Here is a 21,568-nt window from a genome sequence, read left to right on the forward strand (position 1 = left end):
TTTCAAAAGATTTATTGAGGTCTTAAAGATCTATAGAGATGCGTAAACTTCCATCTTGTTTTTGACAGTAACCATTGAATTTACCAAATCCAACGGCTCATCAACTTCTACCAAAATTCCTTGCTTAACCGTATCTTCGAGGGTTTTTGCTCGATGCTCTCGCAGAGGATGTGGAACTTTTCATGGTGGATTTATGACCGGCTGTACTTCAGGGTCCACTTCCAAGTGGTATAGTTTTAAGAGACAGCCAAGACCTGTAAATACATCTTCATATTTGGTTCGAATTTGTTCTGAATATTCATCTGTAGAAGCATATTGTGTTGACTTTGACGCGCTCTCACCGGATACTTGTGATTTTAGTCCTTGAGTAAACTTGACGAGGTTTAACTCTTTGCAGGCTACTATACTGAGTATAGGCTGACTGGGTGCATCTGATATAAAGAATTCCAAATCGTACTCTTCTTCTCGGTATTTGCAATGCAGAGTACATACTGCTTTAACGGGAACAGGCTTGCCGTTGTATGCGATGAGATTAACTGCTGGCTTTTTTAACGGTATTCTTGTAGTGCTTGCTAACGATTTATATGTTTTAACTGGGATGACGTTAACTTCTGCCGAAGGATCTAGTTTTAACTTGACTTCAGTATTGTTCACGCACAGTGTTGCAGATTCCGCTTGATTGCGTTTGATTCTTGTTTCGTTTATGGCAGCTTGTATTGTATTGAGGAATAGGAAGTGGTCGCTTACTTCTTTTTGATTAGATCCATTATTAGATCCTTTTGTCTCAATTGAGTTTAATTTTCTACTTGAGCGACACATCTTGGCGTAATGATTGAATTTCTTGCATTTATTGCATTGCCGACCAAATGCTGGACATTTTTCTTTAGGATGCTTGTTTCCACAATGCATGCATTTCTTTTCTATGCTAATTTCATCACGATTTTCCTTTTGCCTTTTATCAACGTGCTGTCTTTTGGAGAAGTTTTCTCGTCGTGGATGACGAGGCCAGTGGATAGAATTTATTTCTTTGTCGTTATTAAACAGTTTTAATTGTTGTAACGATAATTTATCCGCTTGACAGATTTCAATCGTCCGAGTGAGTTTCAATTCGGGTTCTCAAAGAAGTCTTTCCTCACTCTTTTTGAGATGATACCACTGACGGAAACAGTTTACACACTGTACAGTTCACGGTCGATACGTAATATTTATCAATAGTTCATAAAATTTTGTTGGTTTTTAAACAAAATCAATTTAGTTAACTGGAATCTGTAAATTCATTGTCCATTATGAATATAACGGTTTCATTAAAACGCTTGCTGTACTTGAAGGGTGAAGTACTTGACGGCAGTGTACGTAATCGATTTCATCTTGTTGTTTTCATCAAGGCCATTGGTCAACTCAAGAGTATGATCATCAAAGATGTTTAAATGACTTGATTTGTCGGTAAAGATGACAGACGTCCATGATTATTATACTGCGTAGGTTTTTGCTTGAGTTTATGTCATGTCCATTCTTAATTTTAGGTTCTCTTTGCATGACACCCTTGTGTCCTCAGATTTTCTTCTCAGAAGTTTCTAGTATCCCTTTGCCTGAGGAGATCTGGTATTAAGAATGTCAAATACCCTGTTGATCATTGTTGTAAATTTCATCATAGGCTGACTTTTTTAGCTTTCTTAAGTTTCATCGAAACATTCAAGAATTCAATTGTGTTTGCCATAGATGAGCTCAGAGTCTGGGCTCTGTCGTGCCATACTGATTTCTTTTAAAACTCAATTCACTTTCAAAAGAAGTCAGTAGGGCGCAACGGAATATATGGATATGCATCTCCCCAATTAACTTTCTAGTAAAGACTCTGGGCTCAGGTATATGTACTATTGCGTGACGCAAGATCAATAAAAGATCAGTAAACAGGAGTGCCACAGGCAGCCTTGGAACCTTTTTTATGCGCGATCGATTTGCGTAAATATTAATTACTTTCTTTGATTCATGTGTAATGCTTGTCACGCGCGCAATTTAGTTTGTATGTATTCAGACTGCATGGCTAGTACAGTTTTTGAATTAAATGCTGCCAATCTGCGATGCCTTTGAACATTCAAAAACATGATGAATGAGAAGGTAAGTGGCCCTGAATTAGATACGTTTTGAAAAATTTTTGCTACAAACCCTAAAAACATTGATGTTTTTCATACAATAGAAACAAATTTTAATGTTGAAAAAGCTGCAAAAATATAGTAAAAACAAACGTTATTATTGTGCCGCAGTTGTTTTCTATGTTTTGACATTTATCTATGGAATATTTACGGTTTTCTGAAAATATTTGAATTAACGGTCGGTAATTTTGTGTTGAAAGTTTCCTACCTTGTCAAAATATAAGACTGCTAAGACCATAAAAAATGGAAGTTAGACAAACATATTGCACATGAATAAGAATTGGTGTTCAATACATAAATCGATTGTATAAAAAACTCAAACGGATATCTATGACGCCTATTGGGATGCCGTAAAAGGTTGTTGACTTAAAGGAAACACTTAAAGTGACCAGGATGATTAAAGCTGAAAAACAATGTTAGGCGTTTTTGTTGTTTTAAAGCAGGTCATTGAAAGAATCTAAAAAAAAATTAAAGACAGCGAAACAGGAGGAAGGCGTGGTTGCCTCAAAAGTCAAATTTAGCATACGCCAACATCAACAAATGAAGTCAATCCAAACTCATCCAATTATAGACACTGACATTATGATTATTCTCCCAAGCTGAATTAAAAGTGCAATTTAAAATATCTCGCTCAAGAAAACGGAAAAGCTAAAAATCATTTGAAACATATAGGGTGTAAAATATCGTGCATGCTGTTTAAGCCTTTGTCAATCTTTTTGTCAATCTCAACGCAAACACATACGCTCAGCTTTAACATTGTGGGCTATTTAAGTTTTTTTTTAATATGTCATTTTTTATAATCTTCACCTATTAGAGATAGATTTGATTTTATATTAATCTTAATACCAATAATTGACAATAGTTCCTATTGAATAAGTGTTTGTCACTAATTATAGAAATCTATCAAATAGATTTACTCTTATAATGAATTTGTTGACTTTAAACAAGAGAAAAACTATAAGTTCTATAGATAGCTGTATATATTAGATTGTGTAAACTTCTATACTTGTTCGATAAATAGAGATACGCCGATTAATAACATGTCAAGTGTTATGAACACTATGACTAAAGAAAACATGATATTACCTATCCACCGTTTCTCATTGTACAAATTAATGTAATTTTTAATTTTTTTACAGATTTTTCGTGTACAGATAGTCCATTGTTTTAGGACTAGCAGAATAGGAAATAATGTGCGCAAGTATTAATTCTTTGTCTGTACTAAAAAACTACAGCACAAGATGGCAGATTTCATTTAATCAAGGACACCAAAAATAGCAGGCTTTGCCTTTATTGAAAAGAGGAACCCAAATTTATTGACATTTTATACTTTAGATTTCGGCTTTGGTGGGACCCGGTAATGAGAGAAGTTCTGTAGCCGGACTTTAGTCAGGGAAAAGATCTTTTCCGTCTAGTATCTGCAACATATTAAACCTAGTTTGGTTGCAATTAAAATTGTGATTCAATGTGTGACTTGTTTAAAGTGCTACAGCCACGATTTTTTCGACAACTTTTTTATTTACTTTCTTGAAAATATGCGCTTTACTAGCACATTGGCTGAAAACAGAATTAAGACTGGTCACTTCTAACAGATTTTGTAGCTTTTTAAAGTTGCGATTTTCGCTGTATATTTTGCGAACTTTTTCTTTGTCGTGTGACGTCACAACGATGATCACTCCTAAACATGGAGTATAGAACTAATAGTGATAAACGCCTTCGCAGACGTAGAAGTTGTGTTGCTGGTTGTCCAAAGTTAGAAATTCCTACCAATACACAATTTATTGAAAGAATATCATTGTATCTTGCTACTAAAAAGAAAAAGATCTGAAACGGCGGAGAAAGTGTGTATTATATTACCATCTTGTAGGCATTGTGACTCTTTTAATTAAAAAGCCAAAAAATGAAAAACAGGTTGTTGTTGGAGTTGATTGCCGATCTATTTAAACTGAGTAAGCCCCCTATTGCTACCATGAAAAAAGTAAAACGAAGTCAAACTATAAAGATACAATTGTAACGGTTTAATGCCATGATGTTTGGCTTCAAAGCGGCATAAGACTATGATATTTGGAGCGGGTTACGGGGGGTGGGGGGGAGGTGGGACCGAAGTAATGTCCTGATAACACACATGCATCTTGCTTAAGATTTTGGCTTTAAAATTTTATAGTTTCTCTTAGGAGCCTGTTTACTAAGATTGACAATTGTAAATAATAATTAAGTACAACAATAATTATTCTGACTGAGGTTTGTTCTTTCAGAATTTGATAAAATCTCTGTTAATTGTGTACTCAGGCATTACTTTTCTATCTTTAATGGTCGTTAGACCATTAATGGACGAAACATCTTGTTTCGCAAAACTAAATAAGTTAAAGTGTTTGATTTACATTCAAGATTAAATTGTTATAATTGAATAATATTATAGGATGAGCAAATGTAATAGCATATACTTGTTACTGTAATGCATTAATAAACTAAGTAAGTAAGCTTTTTGGATTCGTTGTTGTCAAAAAAAAATAATAATCCATTATTCATCAAAATGACAGAATTCGGGGTAAAAATAACTAAAAATTTATGTATGTAATTGTAGTAAAAAGTAACTGAGACCGTCAAGGCCATCTATCTCCAGTACATTCGTGTTGTATTTCCTGATGTACAAAATTAAAAACTCAATTTCCCCCCAAAAAATCATAAAGATAATGAGTGGAAAACTCTGTGGCTAATGCATAAACTGCAAAGAAATCCCAGATCTTCTCTCGTTGAATTGAAGTTATTACGTACTCGAGTGCTTTTTTGAAAGTAATATCATAGATCTATGCATCATTACAACAATTAAATCTTGCATGAGTGATTGACCATTTATTCAAAAATCCACTTTTACGTGTTAAGGAATGAAGGAATGAGCGTAAAACGAATACTTACCCTTGAATGGCAGCGTAGAAAAATACGAGAGTGAAAAAAATTCCAAAGTTGACTTTCGCCATCTTTAGTAGAAATCTTGCAGACAAATGATGAAACGAAAATAAGTCTGGGCCTTATATAATTGTGCATATGACTGTTTACTTCCCTTGTTTAGACGTACGTTCATGTTACAGGATGAAGCTCATTATTTCATTACAAGGTTAGATAGTTGGATAAATGTTATTAAAGAAAATAAATGACAGCATTAGGCTGTAACCAACAGCTTTTTAACTCTGTTATACCGGTCACAAGCCCGGGACTTGTAGCATCTCGTTTACAAGGAAAAGGAGTGGAAGGTTAATTTCTCAAATGTTGTTAGAAAAGATTGTTATCGTTTGTAGTTGTTGGTTATAGCATTATGCTGTCATCCTTTTTGTTAAATAACATTCTAACTATTTAACCTTGTGATTACACTTATACATATCGGCAAGCGGGATGCTTGTAACAAACTATGTTGAAAATAGATAATTTTCCTGTCGAAAATTGGTGCTTTCACTGAAGACCAATGATGTTATGTCTAACATTAACACCGGATTATGTTACTGTTTATTTAATATGGAATTCGAGCTTTGTCCATATGAGCTGTTCAGCATGCTTCGAAACAAAAATGAGTAGGAATATTCAGTTGATCAATCTTTGATAAACCTTTCAACTTTTAACTCTGCTATACCGGTCACAAGCCCGTGACTTGTAGTATCTCGCTTACAAGAAAGAGGAGTGTAAGGTTAATTTCTCAAATGTTGTTAGAAGAGATCGTTATTGTTTCATTACGCTCGTTATTGTAGTTGTCGGTTATAGCATTATGCTGTCATTCTTTTTTTCATTGTTTCATTACGCAAAATCGATGCAATTAAGTGCCACAATTATGTTACACAGAACGTCTTCAAGGCAACATGGACTTTAATCATCTTCATGTAAACACTTGCATAGGTGCCACTTCACTGTCGACATGGCGTTTAAGTATATGCATTTTGCATGAATTTTGATGTATATTGTGAAAAAAATACTTTCTTATCTTCAATTACTTTAATCTTTGGTTGTTCATTTTAAATACATGACAAGTCATACCTTATTTGTTACTGTTCAATACAACCTGGTAAAGACAAACTAAAACCTACGACTCCCAAAAAACGTACTCCCTACGTACTCCCGAAAAAGTCGCAACTGAATTGTGTCCTAAATTCGATTTTTAAATCAAAAGAATCGACAACTAAATAAGCGTATACATTTGTAAATTGAGTGTCCGTAATATATGTTTGTGTGATGTCAATAATAATAGAGATGTAAAACTTATCAGTATAAAATAGAATATGGGAAGTTAAAATACAAAAACAAGGGAAGTATTATTCTCTTGCTGAAAGCAAAAACATTACTGAAGACATAACAGGATAGTAAAACGGGAACTATTTATGTTTCTGTACCATAACATGGAAATGCATTTTTTAATTTTAATGAGAACAATTGTTTGATTAACAGGATTAACGTAATTATCTCATTTACTCATTATAGCTAACGTGTTTTGAAATTTTTACAAGGCATAGCTTCTAACAGTCTGTAGGATTTCAGTTAAACCGATTCAAACTATATTTTTACATACACCAATGGTCAGCGTTATTTAAAGTACAAATGTCACATTTAGTTTTGTTATATGACGAAGATAGCTTCTCTCTGCTTCGTAGTTTTAAATCATACAAAGAAAGCAATTGAAATTTGAGCTTATATTTTTAAATCCCGCTTCACAATTACTCATGATCATACGGAGCAAAATGCACAGATTTTATTGTAACATCGCAATCCTAAAACCACTAAAAAAAACTTTGATGTTTTGAAATGAGGGTGTCACTCATACCTCTGTGACAGTCATCCATGCACTTAGTTTATATTTTATAAAACAGAAATTATTGTCACAAAGAAAGGGTAGTGCTGCCCCTGCAAACTTGTCAATAAAAAATTGTTATGTACTGACTTCAATAGGACCACCACTGGATGTAGAACATATCTGGATGGATTTGTTTACTGGCGTAGATTGAAAATTTGCTCGCGTTCACTATAATTGTGTGATTTGAATGACAGACAACAGAAATGTTTGCCCGCGTGTCACATTAATATTTTCCATTGCATTGCCAAGGTTTATTTCACAATGTTAATCAATAATTATAAATAAAATAAATAAATGATTACACAACATTTTCCTCGCCGGGGCTCTTTGGCCAAAGTCCAACTTCCAAATTAAACAATGTAAATAAGGCCATTTTCAAACGTAGCATTTTACATGAGTAAAATGCATTTAAAACAAAAGACAATAAGGAATTTTTTCTTATTTTCTTTATTTTTAATTGCATTAAACGTATTTAAAATGCGACGTTTAAAACGGCATAAATACGGCACGGTTAATCCAATTTTACTTGTTTTTCAAGGATTTCCAGACCTCCATCCTAATCACTATGCTCACATAAAGCCCAGGGGCAGATCCAAGGCGTGTCAATGGTCTCAAAGAACACCGTCAGAATTTTATAAATAGTGCAATATCGCATTGCAGAAATCGAATATATAAGAGCTTTAATATTATGGTAATATGAAAGGCTCCAACACTTTATTCAAACGTAGATAAATTTGCAGTGTCTTAATTTACACAGCATTATTTCAACACAATCCTCATAAAACACGAATAAATTTTGTCGTAAACAACTAAATAATAACGTCAACCAGGCGCTCGCTAGATGATAAAATTTCAATAACAAATTATGACGTATGAAATTTTGAACGATCTATGGATTTAACAGCATTTCTTAGAAATTGACCTCATAATTACACGTAAACGAGCCTGCAGTTTTAAAATAGAGCATTGTTGACAAAAAAGAAAAGGCAAGGCGTGGGGACTAAGAAGAAATTGTGGTACAGTTTGAAGCGAAATATGATTTCAAAACAATTTATTAAAATTGAAGCATGGAAAAGGCAGATATTCTTGTATAGAAGACAAAGAAAAAGCATGCAGTTGGGGGGTGACCCGGGTGACTCATTAGCTCACTGAGCTTAGCTTATAGATGACTTTAATACTCAGAGTAAGCTTGTTTACAGTTTGCTGGCAGCAGTGGCGTGCAGTGACCGAATTTAATAGGTAAGCGCTGGGGGTGAGGTTCGCGGCATGCCGCGAAGCTATCTAGGATTTCTGGGGGCATGCTCCCCCAGAAAATTTTTGGATTTTGAAGGCTACTGGAGCGCATTTCCCGCGATTTCTGGGAGTACTTTGTCGAAAAAATGTATCTGTCATGACTGAAACAGTATTGAAAAATCTAAAAATTCAAAACTTTTATAGAGTATATATCACAATTACGGTTTAAAAGTATTACATGTGGTATTGTGATATAAAGTCGTTTTAAGTAAATGGCTACGCGTGCATTTCTATTGTAGTGAAGAAGTAACAGAACGAAATAGTCCAAAATCCTACAACAGATTTACTTAAATGTAAATTCCATCCGTCTTTCCTTTGCGCAAAACTCCTTTATAACGTCCTCATAGAATCGTGGCTTCCCTGCAAACTTACCAACATCTCCTTCTCGATTGAAATTGTAGCCAATGCAGAAAGTCGCTCTTGCCCTTGTGTACTGCGAAGATACGTTTTGATACGCTTGAGAGCCGAAAATGATCTTTCTGCAGAGGAGGACGTACTTGGCATAGTAAGAATGAGCTGACACAATCGGTACACCTCTGGAAAACAGGCTTTCAAGTCAAGTTCGATTATTTTGATATCATATCAAAACAGGTTTCGATTTGAGCTCGGCAGATGCGTATACAACGATTAGTTCACTTTTAGTGCTTGAAGATTAAAGAATGTTCCATATGAATCTTGCAACGATTGCAGCTCTCGTTCGGGAAAATTCCGGCTGTACAATTCGTGCTTTGAATGATCCAACAAAGAAACGAATGCTCTGCTGTTAAGACTTTCGAATCTAGAGTCAATCTGCACGACAATGGTATCGACTACACAGAAAAACATTTGACGGAAGGACGCCTTTACATCCTCTTCACTTTGCCCGCGTTTCAGTGCTACTTTGACGATACTTGACGTAAAATTCCAATAATCTACGAATTTTGTTCGTTGTTCTTGAATCTTATCTTTCGTCTCGCGAACTTTCGTGACACAGAAGACAATATCGAACTGCTTACTCTGAATGATATTATACAAAACATCCGTAAGACCAAATATTTCTGAAAATATTTTAAGGCAGAACACAAACTGGAAATCTGCAAGAACTTGTCAGTAGCCCCTCGCTTCGTTTAACGTCGTACCGTCAAACTCGTCATCATTTTCGATGATGTATTCGAAAACTTCGAGCAGCTTTGCTCTTGTCTCCAGTACAGCATGGATTAACCTGCTCTGATAGTGCCATCGAACAGCTGTTCCAGTGGGAATGCGTCTGCCGACAACTGTGTCCAACAGGTATGTTCTCTTGGACGAGGCATGAAAAGGATGAAAGACCAGTGACGGTTATAAAAAATATACGACACTCTTTAGTTGACGAGACAGCTTGAACAAGGACCAAATTTAATGCGTGTCCGCAACAGTGGATAAAAAGAGCATGTGGATAGTCTTCTCTTACTCGTGTTTGCAAACCGGACAGTTCTCCTGACATCACACTCGCACCGTCATACGTTTGGGCAATCAGTTTTTCGCCGCATCCGTACTCGTTCAGGGTTTTACCGACTTCTTGTTTCAGTCTAGCCGCAGTACGGTCCGCACTTACATCGGTAAATCCAAGAAAGCGCTCCACAGCTTTACCAACTGGGTTGACATAGCGAACTATAGTTGTTAGCTGCGATAAGGTCTTAACGTCGGAGGTTTCATCCAGGGAAATAGCGACAAATGGGCTCCTCATCACTTCATCTTTTATTGCTTTCAACATAACGTCCTTGAAAGCAACAATCAAATCGTTCTAGATACGATTAGAAAGTCCAGAAAACACGGTTGCTGTATGAAGATGCTGTTCAAGCGTGGGGTCATATGCACTTAGCAGTTTTATCAATTCGACGTAATTGCCCCGGTCGGCAGACTCCTCCAGCTCCACCCGACCTCTGAAAGAAAGTTCCTGTTTGCCAAGAGAGCAAACAACATCAATGAAACGGCGAAGTACTTCTCTATTCTTGTGCACCATCAAGTTGTGAGCTGAGATGTGTTGACGGGCCTGTTCGTCTAGATGCATGCCGATGCGTGTACGCCCAAAACTGGCATTCATTAGGCAACTGGACAAGTGTGTCTTCGTTTTCTCGTGTCTGTTGACGGCATTACACAGGTTGGCCAAATCATCGTATCCCTTCTTGCACCAGACTGTCTTGTCTGTTGAGTTGAACAAAAGACACGGCCAGCAAAATAACTTATTCAATTTTGAGGAGCCAGCCGGCCATTTGTACTTGTCGTAATTTGACGTCTGAAAACTTCGAATAAAGACTTTACAACTTCGCTTGGATGTTGTATGTAGTCCTTGCAACTCAGGAGTGGGACGGCCGACGATCTCTCGTTTCTCGGAAAAAGGTCTCAATCCAAATGAGCGGGATAACAGTGATTCCACAATGCATTCAGTCATGTTGTACAGGTGTCGTGAAAATACCGAATTGTAGAAGTAGAACATAAAAGGATGAAAATTCCTATGCTATATATTTTATAGGAAAATCAATCTTATTTATACCTTACATCAGTTACATGATATCTTGTAGTGACGTACATAACGTGCGTACATTACTCATCTAGATTCATGTATTAGCAATAGAGGAAATAGCCAATCCTACACTTACTCAAACGCGCTACTTAAACTTACGCACTTAACTTTATAATTACGTAAAACTACTCAAATTTCAAGTACATTATCCGCTGTGTAATAACTGCACCTTGTTTATCAAAATATATAAAAAGCCTGTAAATAAATTCTAACATATAGAATACTCACGACTGTTGCAAATAACTTCTTTGCTAGTGAATAAAATAATCACAAAATTTAATAGCGTTCTAGTACATTGAAAACACGTTCAGAGCTCATACGCAAGACTTATATAACGCTAAAGTATAACATGCTACAGATAATATCTTCTACATACATAAATTAGAAATCTACTACTACTTTGAATTAGAAATCAGAACATTACCTTTCGCTCTCAGTCGTCTTTTAATAAACGATAACATTAACGACGTGAATAATTCGGATGTCCAATGTGTTGAATATACGAATATTATTCGTGCGCTGATATGTGTTTAAAATTGCGAGCGTACAAGACTGTTGACCAATCGCTATCAAGCGGCGCCCTTAGAAGCGCCGCTTGCCTTTTCTCGATATTCCTCGAATAAGAAGCCTCCAAATCTAGATTAACGCATGCGCAAATGTTCAAATTGAGCTCCGAAGGCAAGCGCGCTTGCCTTGGTTAATAAATAATTAATTTAATCCACTTAATTTAATACACTTGACTCATCTTACAAGTGTAGCAAAGTGAAACCGAAAACCACGACAGTAAATCGCGTATAAATAGCAAGCATTTCAACTGTAAAGACAATTTAGACAAAAGATTACATTGACATTGTTTAGAACAGAAAAATTTAAACTGATTTTGCTCAGAGATTGATCCAAAAACTTTTTGTTCGGTAAAATGCTTAGGTAAGCGGCGCTTGCCTACGCTTGCATGACCGCACGCCACTGCCTGGCAGACAGATTTATCCCAAGGAAGGTTAACCATTGTTTCCAGGGGCGGATCTAGGGGTAGGCACCATAGGCAAGTGCCTATGGTGAAATTACCAAAATATACTTCGACTTAGATTCGATACGAATTTATCGAATTATGAAACTATGAATAGCACTTTATCGCAGTCAAATCATCTGACTTTTGTTTAGAAATGTTGTGCAATTAAATAACGTAATTTTGATATGAATCGTAGTCCAGATGCGTATGATTATCTATAAAGCTCCGTGTCGTTAGGCAAAGCAGCCATTTTGCCTAAGTCAAGAAGGCGATCTAGCCATTTGATTGGTTGTTAGCAATTTGCCTAAACAAGATGAATTTGCCTAACTTGACATCGTGTATAGGTATTCTGATTGGGCAATTTTTGCAACCGTATGCTTTCATTGGTCAATTTTTTGCCTAACTTGAGCAATTCCAACCAATCATTGCTGTTGATAAGCATAGTTGAGCTAGGCAAATTAGGCAATTGAAAATTAACATACACTCGTATTGTTTCTGAACAGCCTCTGTGCTCAGTTTACGGTTTTGTGATATTTTATAATGTCTTCATTGTGTTGTGGTAATTTATACGAGACTGCTCAGTCTGCGTTGGCCAAAAACGATTTAAAATGCCTTAATGAGCTTTATTCTCGTTTATTGGTCGACGTTCGACCTATGTTTACTAACGAGCAGCTGTTAGATAGAATTTATGACCCCGACCATACTCTGTGTCGAAATTTTGAGCTGAAATATATGTGCCAAAGCACGCTCATGACGGAAAGACTTGTACTGCAATAAGGTAAATATATTATAATTATATATATCGTATTGTAGTATTTATATATACGTGTAAAATGGTTAAATCTCAATTTCGCTAGGCTATATCTTTGTCTACAGTCAGCAATTCATTCATACAATGCAATCAATCTACCAAACAAAATATTAATTTCTTTTCTTGAATATTTTTAAGATCTGAAGCTTCTGGCAATTGCCTCTACAGTTCAGCTTCCTAGTTCTGGTAGGTAACAATGCATTGGTCCCTACTTTGCGAATTTTAACATCGCTTGAGCTATTTATTCATGCTGCTTTTATGCTCAACACCCATGCTTTTGTCTGTTATAAGTGAGCACAGTGATTACTTTGCCCAAAGCTTAAACAATCTTTTGCCTTTGTCAGTGTCTAAAGAATGTTTAGACACTGGATATACAACAGATGAACTGGTAAAACAGGAGGCTATTTTAATTGTAATGACCAGAAATGGTCATCTTTTCTTTGTATTTTGGGCCTATCTTCTGTTTTAGGTAGAAAAATTCATACTTTTATCCTGATTCTGGTGAAAGTAGATATAAATTGTTATTTAATCGTATTGTTCAGCCCCGGTTATTAAGCCAAAGAGGTTTGGATGCTATTAATATTTTGTTTTGTCATGAAGGATCTGTACAACCAGGTGAGACTTTTCAGTCTAATCATTTTGTGCCTCTCATTTTCCATGCCCACAGGTTGAAGCGAAAATTGTCTAATTCCTGTACACAGTCTAATTCTAGCAGCTCAACAACAGAGAAACGAAAATTTGTCAAAATTTTTCCAAATATTGCACCAAAAAACAGTTGACATTTCAAATTTTTTTTACTTCAACTAATAGGCCTGCTGCCCAACCAACTTTTAAAAGGATGCCCAATGAGAGTTTTTCTTCTGCTGCAGCTCTTGCTCAGACATTAAATAAAGCCAATAGTCTTTTGCTTCACACATCATCCCAGGAACTATTGCCTGGTATTCCAACTTCTGGTGATATGCAACCTGCTGTTTTAACCCATAATTTTGATGTTTCCTTGTATAGGAGAAAGTTAAGGGTATGGATAATTCTGAAATATGTCATTTGATAAAAATGTATATAAACCAGATAAAAGTATCATTTTCCTAAATCTAATGGCAGATCATTTAGGCATGATTGGCTAGACCAGCATGAATGGCTTTGCTATTCACCTTCACAAAATGGTGCGTATTGTCTATCGTGTGTGTTGTTTGGCAATAGATTCCCAGGCAAGGCCAGTAAAGTAAAAAAGTTGTTTACTGAACCTCTTCAAGATTGGAAGAATGCTAAATGCTCTTTCACTCAACATGCTGGAAAAAGTAAAGGGAGAAGTCGGTTTGCATGCATCCACATCACCAATTTTGATGCTTTGCGTTCCCAAATATCAGGTACTCTGCAGCCTATCGAGATGATCATGGATGCTGGTATCAAGAAAGAAATAGAACAGAATAGGGAAATACTATCTCCAATTATTGATTCTGTCATTTTTTGTGGACGTCTAGGTTTACCTCTTCGTGGGCATCGTGATGATTCCAAGTATCACCCTACTGTTGGTTGTTATTCATCTGGAGGGTTGGTAATTTCATTGAAACACTCAATTATGGAGTTAGGAGAGGGGATAAAGTTTTAGAAAATCATTTAAAGAATTGTGGTAAGAATAGAAGTTATATTTCTAAAACAAGTCAAAATAAAATCATTAAATGTTGTGGCCAGGTAATCAGTAATCAGATTATTTCTGATATCAAAAAAAGTAAGTTTTTTTCTGTTATTGCTGATGAAGCATCTGATTCTTCACATAAAGAACAAATGTCTCTTGTTTTGCGCTTTGCTGATACCGATATGAATATCAGGGAAGAATTCATTTCTCATTTCATTTCTTTTTTGTAAGTGGGGACTAAGTGGTGCTCAACTTGCCAAGCTACTTTTAGAGGCTCTAAAGGAACTGACTTTATCAATAGATGATTGTAGGGGGCAAGGTTATGATGGGGCTGGTTCAGTTGCTGGTTGCACTAATGGTCTAGCAGCTCAAATTTTAAAGCTTAACCCAAAGGCTCTTTATACACACTGCTATAGTCATAGGTTAAACTTATCCATTTGCGATTCTTTGAGTATACGTGTTGTCAATGATATGTTGAAACATGTTAACAATGCCACTAATTTTATTAAAATTTCCCAAACTCGCAATATTCCCTTTGAAAAACATATACGTAATTCAGAAACAAACTCGAAAAGACTAGATTAACAGACGTTTGCAAAACTAGATGGGTAGAACGTATCGAAGGTTTAGATACATTCCAAGAGCTTTTGTACCTGTATACACCACCCTTAACGATATGTCTGAAAATCTAGATGGTGAGTTCAAACCGTCGCTTCAGTCTGATGCCTCATCTTTGTTTCAACTTATTGACAGGTTTGATTTCGTCGTTGCTTTAGTTATCACGAGAAATATTCTTGATTCAACTCTTCCAGTAACACAGTTATTACAGGGTAAGAGTATCGATATAATGGATGGTATTCATTTAATTTCAACTTTGAAAACTGAGGTGGTGAACATGAGGAATTCCTCTGATTTTTATCATGACACCTGGTATGACGAAGCGCTTGAACTGGCAGCAAAAGTTGGCATTGAAGAATGGAAACCAAGAACAGTGCGCAAACAAACGACCAGGGAAAATATTCCCCACACAACCATTTCTGAGTATTATAAACGTGCAATTACTCTTCCTCTACTAGATCATTTGCAATCTTCTTTAGAATCACGATTCGACCTTGAGAGTGTGAATGTCTATAAAGGCCTTAGCATTGTACCGACGAAAATGATGTCCATGACAAGAGATGGGGTGGATTGGAAAGAGCCATTCAAAACTGTGGCTAACTTTTATTATGATGATTTGCCAAATCCTTTGGCCTTAGATGCTGAACTTAGGTTGTGGTACACTTATTGGGAGACCCACTGCGGCCTCCTTCCTGATAACATTGCCCAGACTTTAAAATCTGTTCATTTCGCCGGATTTGAAAACATTAAAATTTTACTACGTATTTTAGGAACGCTCCCCATTACCTCTTGTGAATGTGAACGATCTATTTCTTCCCTTAGGACACTTAAAAACTATCAGCGAAGTACCATGGTTGGGGAACGCTTAAATGGTTTGGCCTTGATGCAAATTCATCAGGAAATTGTACCAGATATTGGTGAGGTTATTAATACTTTTGCTGTTGGAAATACAAGGCTAAAATTTGCATGAATTTATTCATATCCTAGTTTTTTATTTTGTTGAAATGTCCATATGTTAACCATTTATTGTGCGTTGTACACAATAGTAACGTCAATAGAATTTGCATCAAACTAATAGCTCGCCCGATAAAGGTTTTTTTCCCTATATACATTCCAATCTTAAAACTGCTGAGTACGTGTATGGTACTCGGCCGTTGTCGACATAAATTTACTTTCACAAAATTGTTAAGCATAAATAGAATAATTTTTCCTTACACCAAATTTTAGTCTTCACAAAGACTCTTTATACAAAGCTCTATTTTGACTATTACATTACATTTACATTCTGCTCATTTGTTGGCAAATGAGAGTGCACATTTTAGGGGGGGGGTAAAGGGTTGGAATTGACTGGGATGGTGTAAGAAACTGAGCAATCTTACATCCATGAAATGTCCCACATAGTCACCCATTTCTAACCAAACTCCTTTGCTATTTGCTAAAGGTGTGAAAGGCGAGTTTCTGGCGCCTTCAAAACCAGAGTGCTCATTTTAGGTGGGGGTAAAGGGTTGGAATTGACTGGGATGGTGTGAAAATTGAGCAATATCACATCCATGAAATATCCCATATAGTCACCCATTTCTAACCAAACTCCTTTTTCAAAGGTGTGTAGGCGAACTTCTGGCGCCATAACCAGTCTGCTTAATTCGGCTCTCACAGGGCTGTCCATGCCGGATCACGATTTTTTGTTTTGCGTTAAAGTGTTCCTAGGCATGCTGATGAGCCCTGATATGGGGCGAAACAGTCTTGTGTGCATTCAATATTCTGAATAGTGAAAATCAACGACCTTGTGATATGTAAGTATAAATATACAATGTTTTTATGTATTTATACGATTGAGATCTACAAGATTCTGCATAGCTGAATGATTAGACTGTTTGATTTAAGCAATTTATCGAAAGCTTAAATAGTGTAGTATGTTTTGCAAAGTATGACGTCATAGGTTTAGCACTGAATGACGTCATAATGTTTTGCCTATGGTATCCAAAATCCTAGATCCGCCCCTGATTGTTTCCTGTGTTGTCTAAAAACACTCGATTAAACCTGCCTCATAGCAAAACGTTAACAAGTCACTTTATCTATAAAATAATGTTGGTATCATTTACACACAGATATATCTATTTCTATGACCCTGATTTGTTAGAAATTTATTTATAATAGCGAGTAAAAAAGGATGTTCTTCTACAGCACTTTGATTGTTATACTAAAAAACATGTTAAATCTTGTGACCCTTGTCTATTTCAAATTTTTACTTTCACCCTGTGGCAGTTTTAAAAACTGATCATCTCAGTTTTGATAAAGGATAAGTTGCATAGTTTAAGTAGTTAATGTAATAATACATCTGTGCTGGTAATGAATTTGATTATTCAGCAAGATCCGGGTTTTTTAAAACTTGACCATCTTTTTCTTACAAGTATAGCTCTTTTCTACATTGGCTAGCCCATTAGGTTCTAAATTAATTTTCTGACTTTACCAGCAAACTCACTTTAAGTTAGTTAAAACTTTTTTCATAGGAGAGAAATTCGCTCTATGACTCAACCCCCCCCCTCCCCACCCCCTCTCACCCACACAAGAAAAAATGCAATGTTATTAACTCTTATTATCGTGAAAATTACTCTCAAGCTGCAATGTGATCAGAACACTTGGACAAGATGACGAGTCTTATCTATTCTTATGCAAACTCTCTAATGACAGACAGTTTTTTTGTGGAAACTCCATATAAAGTTCTGTGCAGACATAAACAAAGTAAACATAGCTGAGGTTATCAAATGTTTACCAGCCAACTCCATTTAAGTTAATTAAAACTTTTTTCATAGACGATAAATTCGCTCTATGACTCACTCTTTACACACACACAAGAAAAAACGTAATGTTATTAGCTCTTATAATTGTAAAAATTACTCCTAAGTTGCAAGGTTATCAAATGCTTATGGTTACGTCAAGGTGGTGATCTTTTTCGAACATCACCATGTGTTGACCAACACTTGGTGAAGTTTGAAAAACAAAGAGAAAAATTTTGTACATATTTAACCAACTCTCTTTTTAATTAGCTACAAAAGCATCGCAAAAATAGTACATGATACATGTTTTTACATTATAAACTCAGTTTATCTTCACTAAAACGGAGTTAGTTAAAATAAAGCAAATTTTGTACATATGTAACCAGCAATCGTTTTAATCGCAAATACATCATAGAACTAGTACATAATACCTGTTTTTGCATCTTAAACACAGTTTTCTTCATTAAATAGGGGTTGGTTAAAATAAGACAAATTTTGTACTTATTTAACAAACTCTCTTTTTAATTACAAAAACATGGCAAAAATAGTGCAAGATAGTGCTGAAGTTTGAAAAAGATCACCACCTTAAGGTGACCATAAACATTTGATAACCTCAGCTATGTTTACTTTGTTTATGTTTGCACAGAACTTTATATAGCGTTTCCACAAAAAAACTCTTTGTCATTAGAGAGTTTGCATAAGAATAGATAAGACTTATCATCTTGTCCAAGTGTACTCATCAAATGAGTATCATGTTCTGTTGCAGGTTAAGCATAGCAATCCGATCAGTTATCACTTGCAACTTAGGAGTATTTTTCACAAACATAAGAGCTAATAACAATACTTTTTTCATGTGTGTGGAATGGGGAATCAGAGTGGATCTATCTTCTACGAAAAAAGTTTCAATTAACTTAGAGTGGGTTGGCTGGTGAAGTCAAAAAATTTGATTTAGAATCCTATGTGCTAGCCAATGGGCAACATGTTAGATGAGAAACATCATATTTATAATAATCACATTAGAATATTAAAAGTCTATGTGACTACAGTTACGTAATATCGTTTTGCTCTCTCCACACTTCTGTTATGTTGATGAAACACACAGTTATTGTTATATGAATAAAAACACATTAACTACTTAAACTATGCAATTCATCTTTTATGAAAAATGAGATGATCAGTTTTTTAAAACTGCAATAGGGTGAAAGTAAAAATTTGAATTGTACAAGGGTCACAAGAATTAACATGTTAGTATAACAATCAAAGTGCTGTAGAAGAACATCCTTTTTTACTGGCCATTATAAATAAATTTCTAACAAATCAGGGTCATAGAAATAGAAATATCTGTGTGTAAATGATACCAACAATATTTTATAGATGATATGGCAGGGCCTGGCCGCTATGCAACACAATAAATCTTATCCGACAGGAAAAACTATGGAAAACACACACACCAAAAAGAAATTGTGGTACAGTTTGAAGTGCAACATGAATTCAAAACAATTTATTAAAATTGAACACGGAAAAGGTAGACATTCTTGTATAGAAGACCAAGAAAAGCAAGCAGTTGGAGAGTGAAAATGGTGACTCATTAGCTCACTGAGCCGAGCTTATACATGACTTTAATACTCAGACTAAGCTTGTTTACAGTTTACTGACAGACAGATTTATCCCAAGGGAGGTTAACCATTGTTTCCAGTGTTGTCTAAAAGCACTCGATTAAACCTGCCTCATAGCAAAACGTTAACAAGTCCCGTCACTAAAAGAGAGCTGGTTAAATAAGTACAAAATTTGTTTTATTTTAACCAACCCCAGCAATAGGATAAAAATTTGAAATAGAAAAGGGTCACAAGATTAAACATGTTTTAGTATAACAATCAAAGTGCTCTAGAAGAACATCCTTTTTTACTGGCCATTATAAATAAATTTCCAACAAATCAGGGTCATAGAAATAGAAATATCTGTGTGTAAATGATACCAACAATATTTTATAGATGACGTGACTTGTTAACGTTTTGCTAAGAGGCAGGTTTAATCGAGTGCTTTTAGATAACACTGGAAACAATGGTTAACTTCCCTTGAGATAAATCTGTCTGCAAGCAAACTGTAAACAAGCTTAGTTTGAGTATTAAAGTCATCTATAAGCTCAGCTCAGTGAGCTAACGAGTCAACCAGTTCACACACACCCACCCACCCCAACTGCTTGCATTTTCTTTATCTTCTATACAAGAATATCTGCCTTTTCCATGCTTCGATTTTGATAAATTGTTTTGAAATCATATTGCACTTCAAACTGTACCACAATTTCTTTTTTGTGTGTGTGTTTTCCATAGTTTTCCCTGTTGGATAACATTCATTTTGTGGCATAGCGGCCAGGACTTGCCAAGCCAGCTAAGCTTAGTCCCCACGCCTTGGTTTTTCTTGTTAGTTATTGTGCAAATTTTGTCTGAAATAATATATGAATAGTCGGCGGTTGGAATATTGCGCAATTTGCTATCTTTTGACACCCTGGAAATTGGAAAGAGTGTCAAGTGTCAAGCCATTAACAGCGCAAGTATCTTGTGCGAGTGACACCATGAGAGCTGGATCGACACCCAAGCCATAATTTTGTTGCGCAATGACTGTGACATCGTTGCAGATGGGAAATAGTAGTAAAACAGCTTGCCAAAATCAATGATATTGATACAAGTGGTTGATACATATTATATCTACTATGGTCTCTTACACTGCGAGTATTGATATTTTGCGCTATACTAAGTCGAAGTTTCAGTTGTTTGAATATTCAAGAAGGTATTTCCATCAAGATTTTTAGTTTGAAGAAGCTTGTGAACGCTTTTTGGTGCAAGAGAGAGCTTGAACAATCAAAACTGAATAACAACGAAGAGTGTGACCTTGTGAATTTTCAGAATTGCCTTTTCCGCAGAGTCAGAATGACATACAATGCTTTGTGCACTAGTAAGGTAAGATTCTGACATAGTTACTTGCTATAGATGATAAAAATCACACAATTATGCTTATGGCCCTTAATGATGTATGTATCAAATGGAATTAATATGGTGGTCATTCATTCACTCAAAGTTCATTAAAATGACCTCGTATTTTCATTGAAAATAAGCCATCTCCTTAATTATTAAAGCTATAACACTACAGCTGTGTCCTTGAAGCTGTTTGCTTTGTACCCTACTGATATATATGTATATAAAATAATGCTACTTCTCAATTTTTAATGCCTGCTATAACACTGCAAATGTATTCTCGAAACTCACTGGTTGCTTTGTACCATATAGATCATATAAATAATAAGCCTCCTCCTCAATACTTAAGCTTGCTATAAAAAGACAAAGTTCTTTATTCCCAAAAGCTGGTTACTTTGTAACACTACCATATAGATATATGTACAAATAAGCCACCTCCTTAATTATTAAAGCCTGCTCTAAGAATACATCTGTGTCCCTGACAATGTTTGATTTGTACCGAAAGATGTACATAAATAATTATCCTACTTCTCAATTTTTAATGCTTGCCATAACATTGGAACTGTATTCCTGAAATTGAGTTGCTTTGACCATATAGTTATAGAAATAAGCCACCTCCTCATTTCTTAGAACTTTCTATAACACTACAACTTTGTTTTCTAAGATGTTTGCTTTGTACCCTGTTGTTATATAAATAATAATTATCCTTATCAATTTATAAAGTTTGCTGTTAAATTGCAACTAATTCTCCAAGCTTGCTGCTTTGTACACTATAGATAAATAAATAATGAGCTTCTTCCTCGATACATAACATTAAGCTTGCTAATTTGTTGTATAGCTGAAGCTCATTGCCTTGCATGTGATCATTCTATAACATTAAAAAAATAATTTATGTACCTCAACTATATAACTATATAGTAATATTT

General features: G+C 35.5%; 2 protein-coding genes across 3 annotated transcripts; one reads left to right on the plus strand and one right to left on the minus strand.

The window, feature by feature from the left end:
* Positions 1 to 8,904: 8,904 nt before the first annotated feature.
* LOC124455866 lies at positions 8,905 to 10,009 on the minus strand. Its single transcript, XM_047006480.1, has 3 exons — positions 9,707 to 10,009; positions 9,396 to 9,555; positions 8,905 to 9,314 (listed from the first exon to the last, which is right to left on the minus strand). Exons 1-3 carry the CDS (start codon positions 10,007 to 10,009, stop codon positions 8,905 to 8,907), a joined length of 873 nt encoding a protein of 290 aa, XP_046862436.1.
* A 4,919-nt stretch (positions 10,010 to 14,928) lies between these two features.
* Positions 14,929 to 16,889, plus strand: LOC124455695 (52 kDa repressor of the inhibitor of the protein kinase-like). 2 transcript variants are annotated; one of them, XM_047006335.1, is made up of 2 exons: positions 14,929 to 15,810; positions 16,495 to 16,889. In XM_047006335.1, the coding sequence occupies exons 1-2, from the start codon at positions 14,952 to 14,954 to the stop codon at positions 16,500 to 16,502; spliced, it is 867 nt and encodes a 288-aa protein (XP_046862291.1). In that variant the 5' UTR covers positions 14,929 to 14,951; the 3' UTR covers positions 16,503 to 16,889. The 2 variants fall into 2 exon arrangements, with proteins under 2 accessions (XP_046862291.1, XP_046862290.1); XM_047006334.1 differs by having other exon boundaries at positions 16,592 to 16,889.
* The last annotated feature ends 4,679 nt before the right edge of the window (positions 16,890 to 21,568 follow it).

This window comes from Xenia sp. Carnegie-2017, unplaced genomic scaffold (genome assembly GCF_021976095.1).
Source record: "Xenia sp. Carnegie-2017 unplaced genomic scaffold, XeniaSp_v1 HiC_scaffold_4, whole genome shotgun sequence".
Lineage (NCBI taxonomy): Eukaryota > Metazoa > Cnidaria > Anthozoa > Malacalcyonacea > Xeniidae > Xenia > Xenia sp. Carnegie-2017.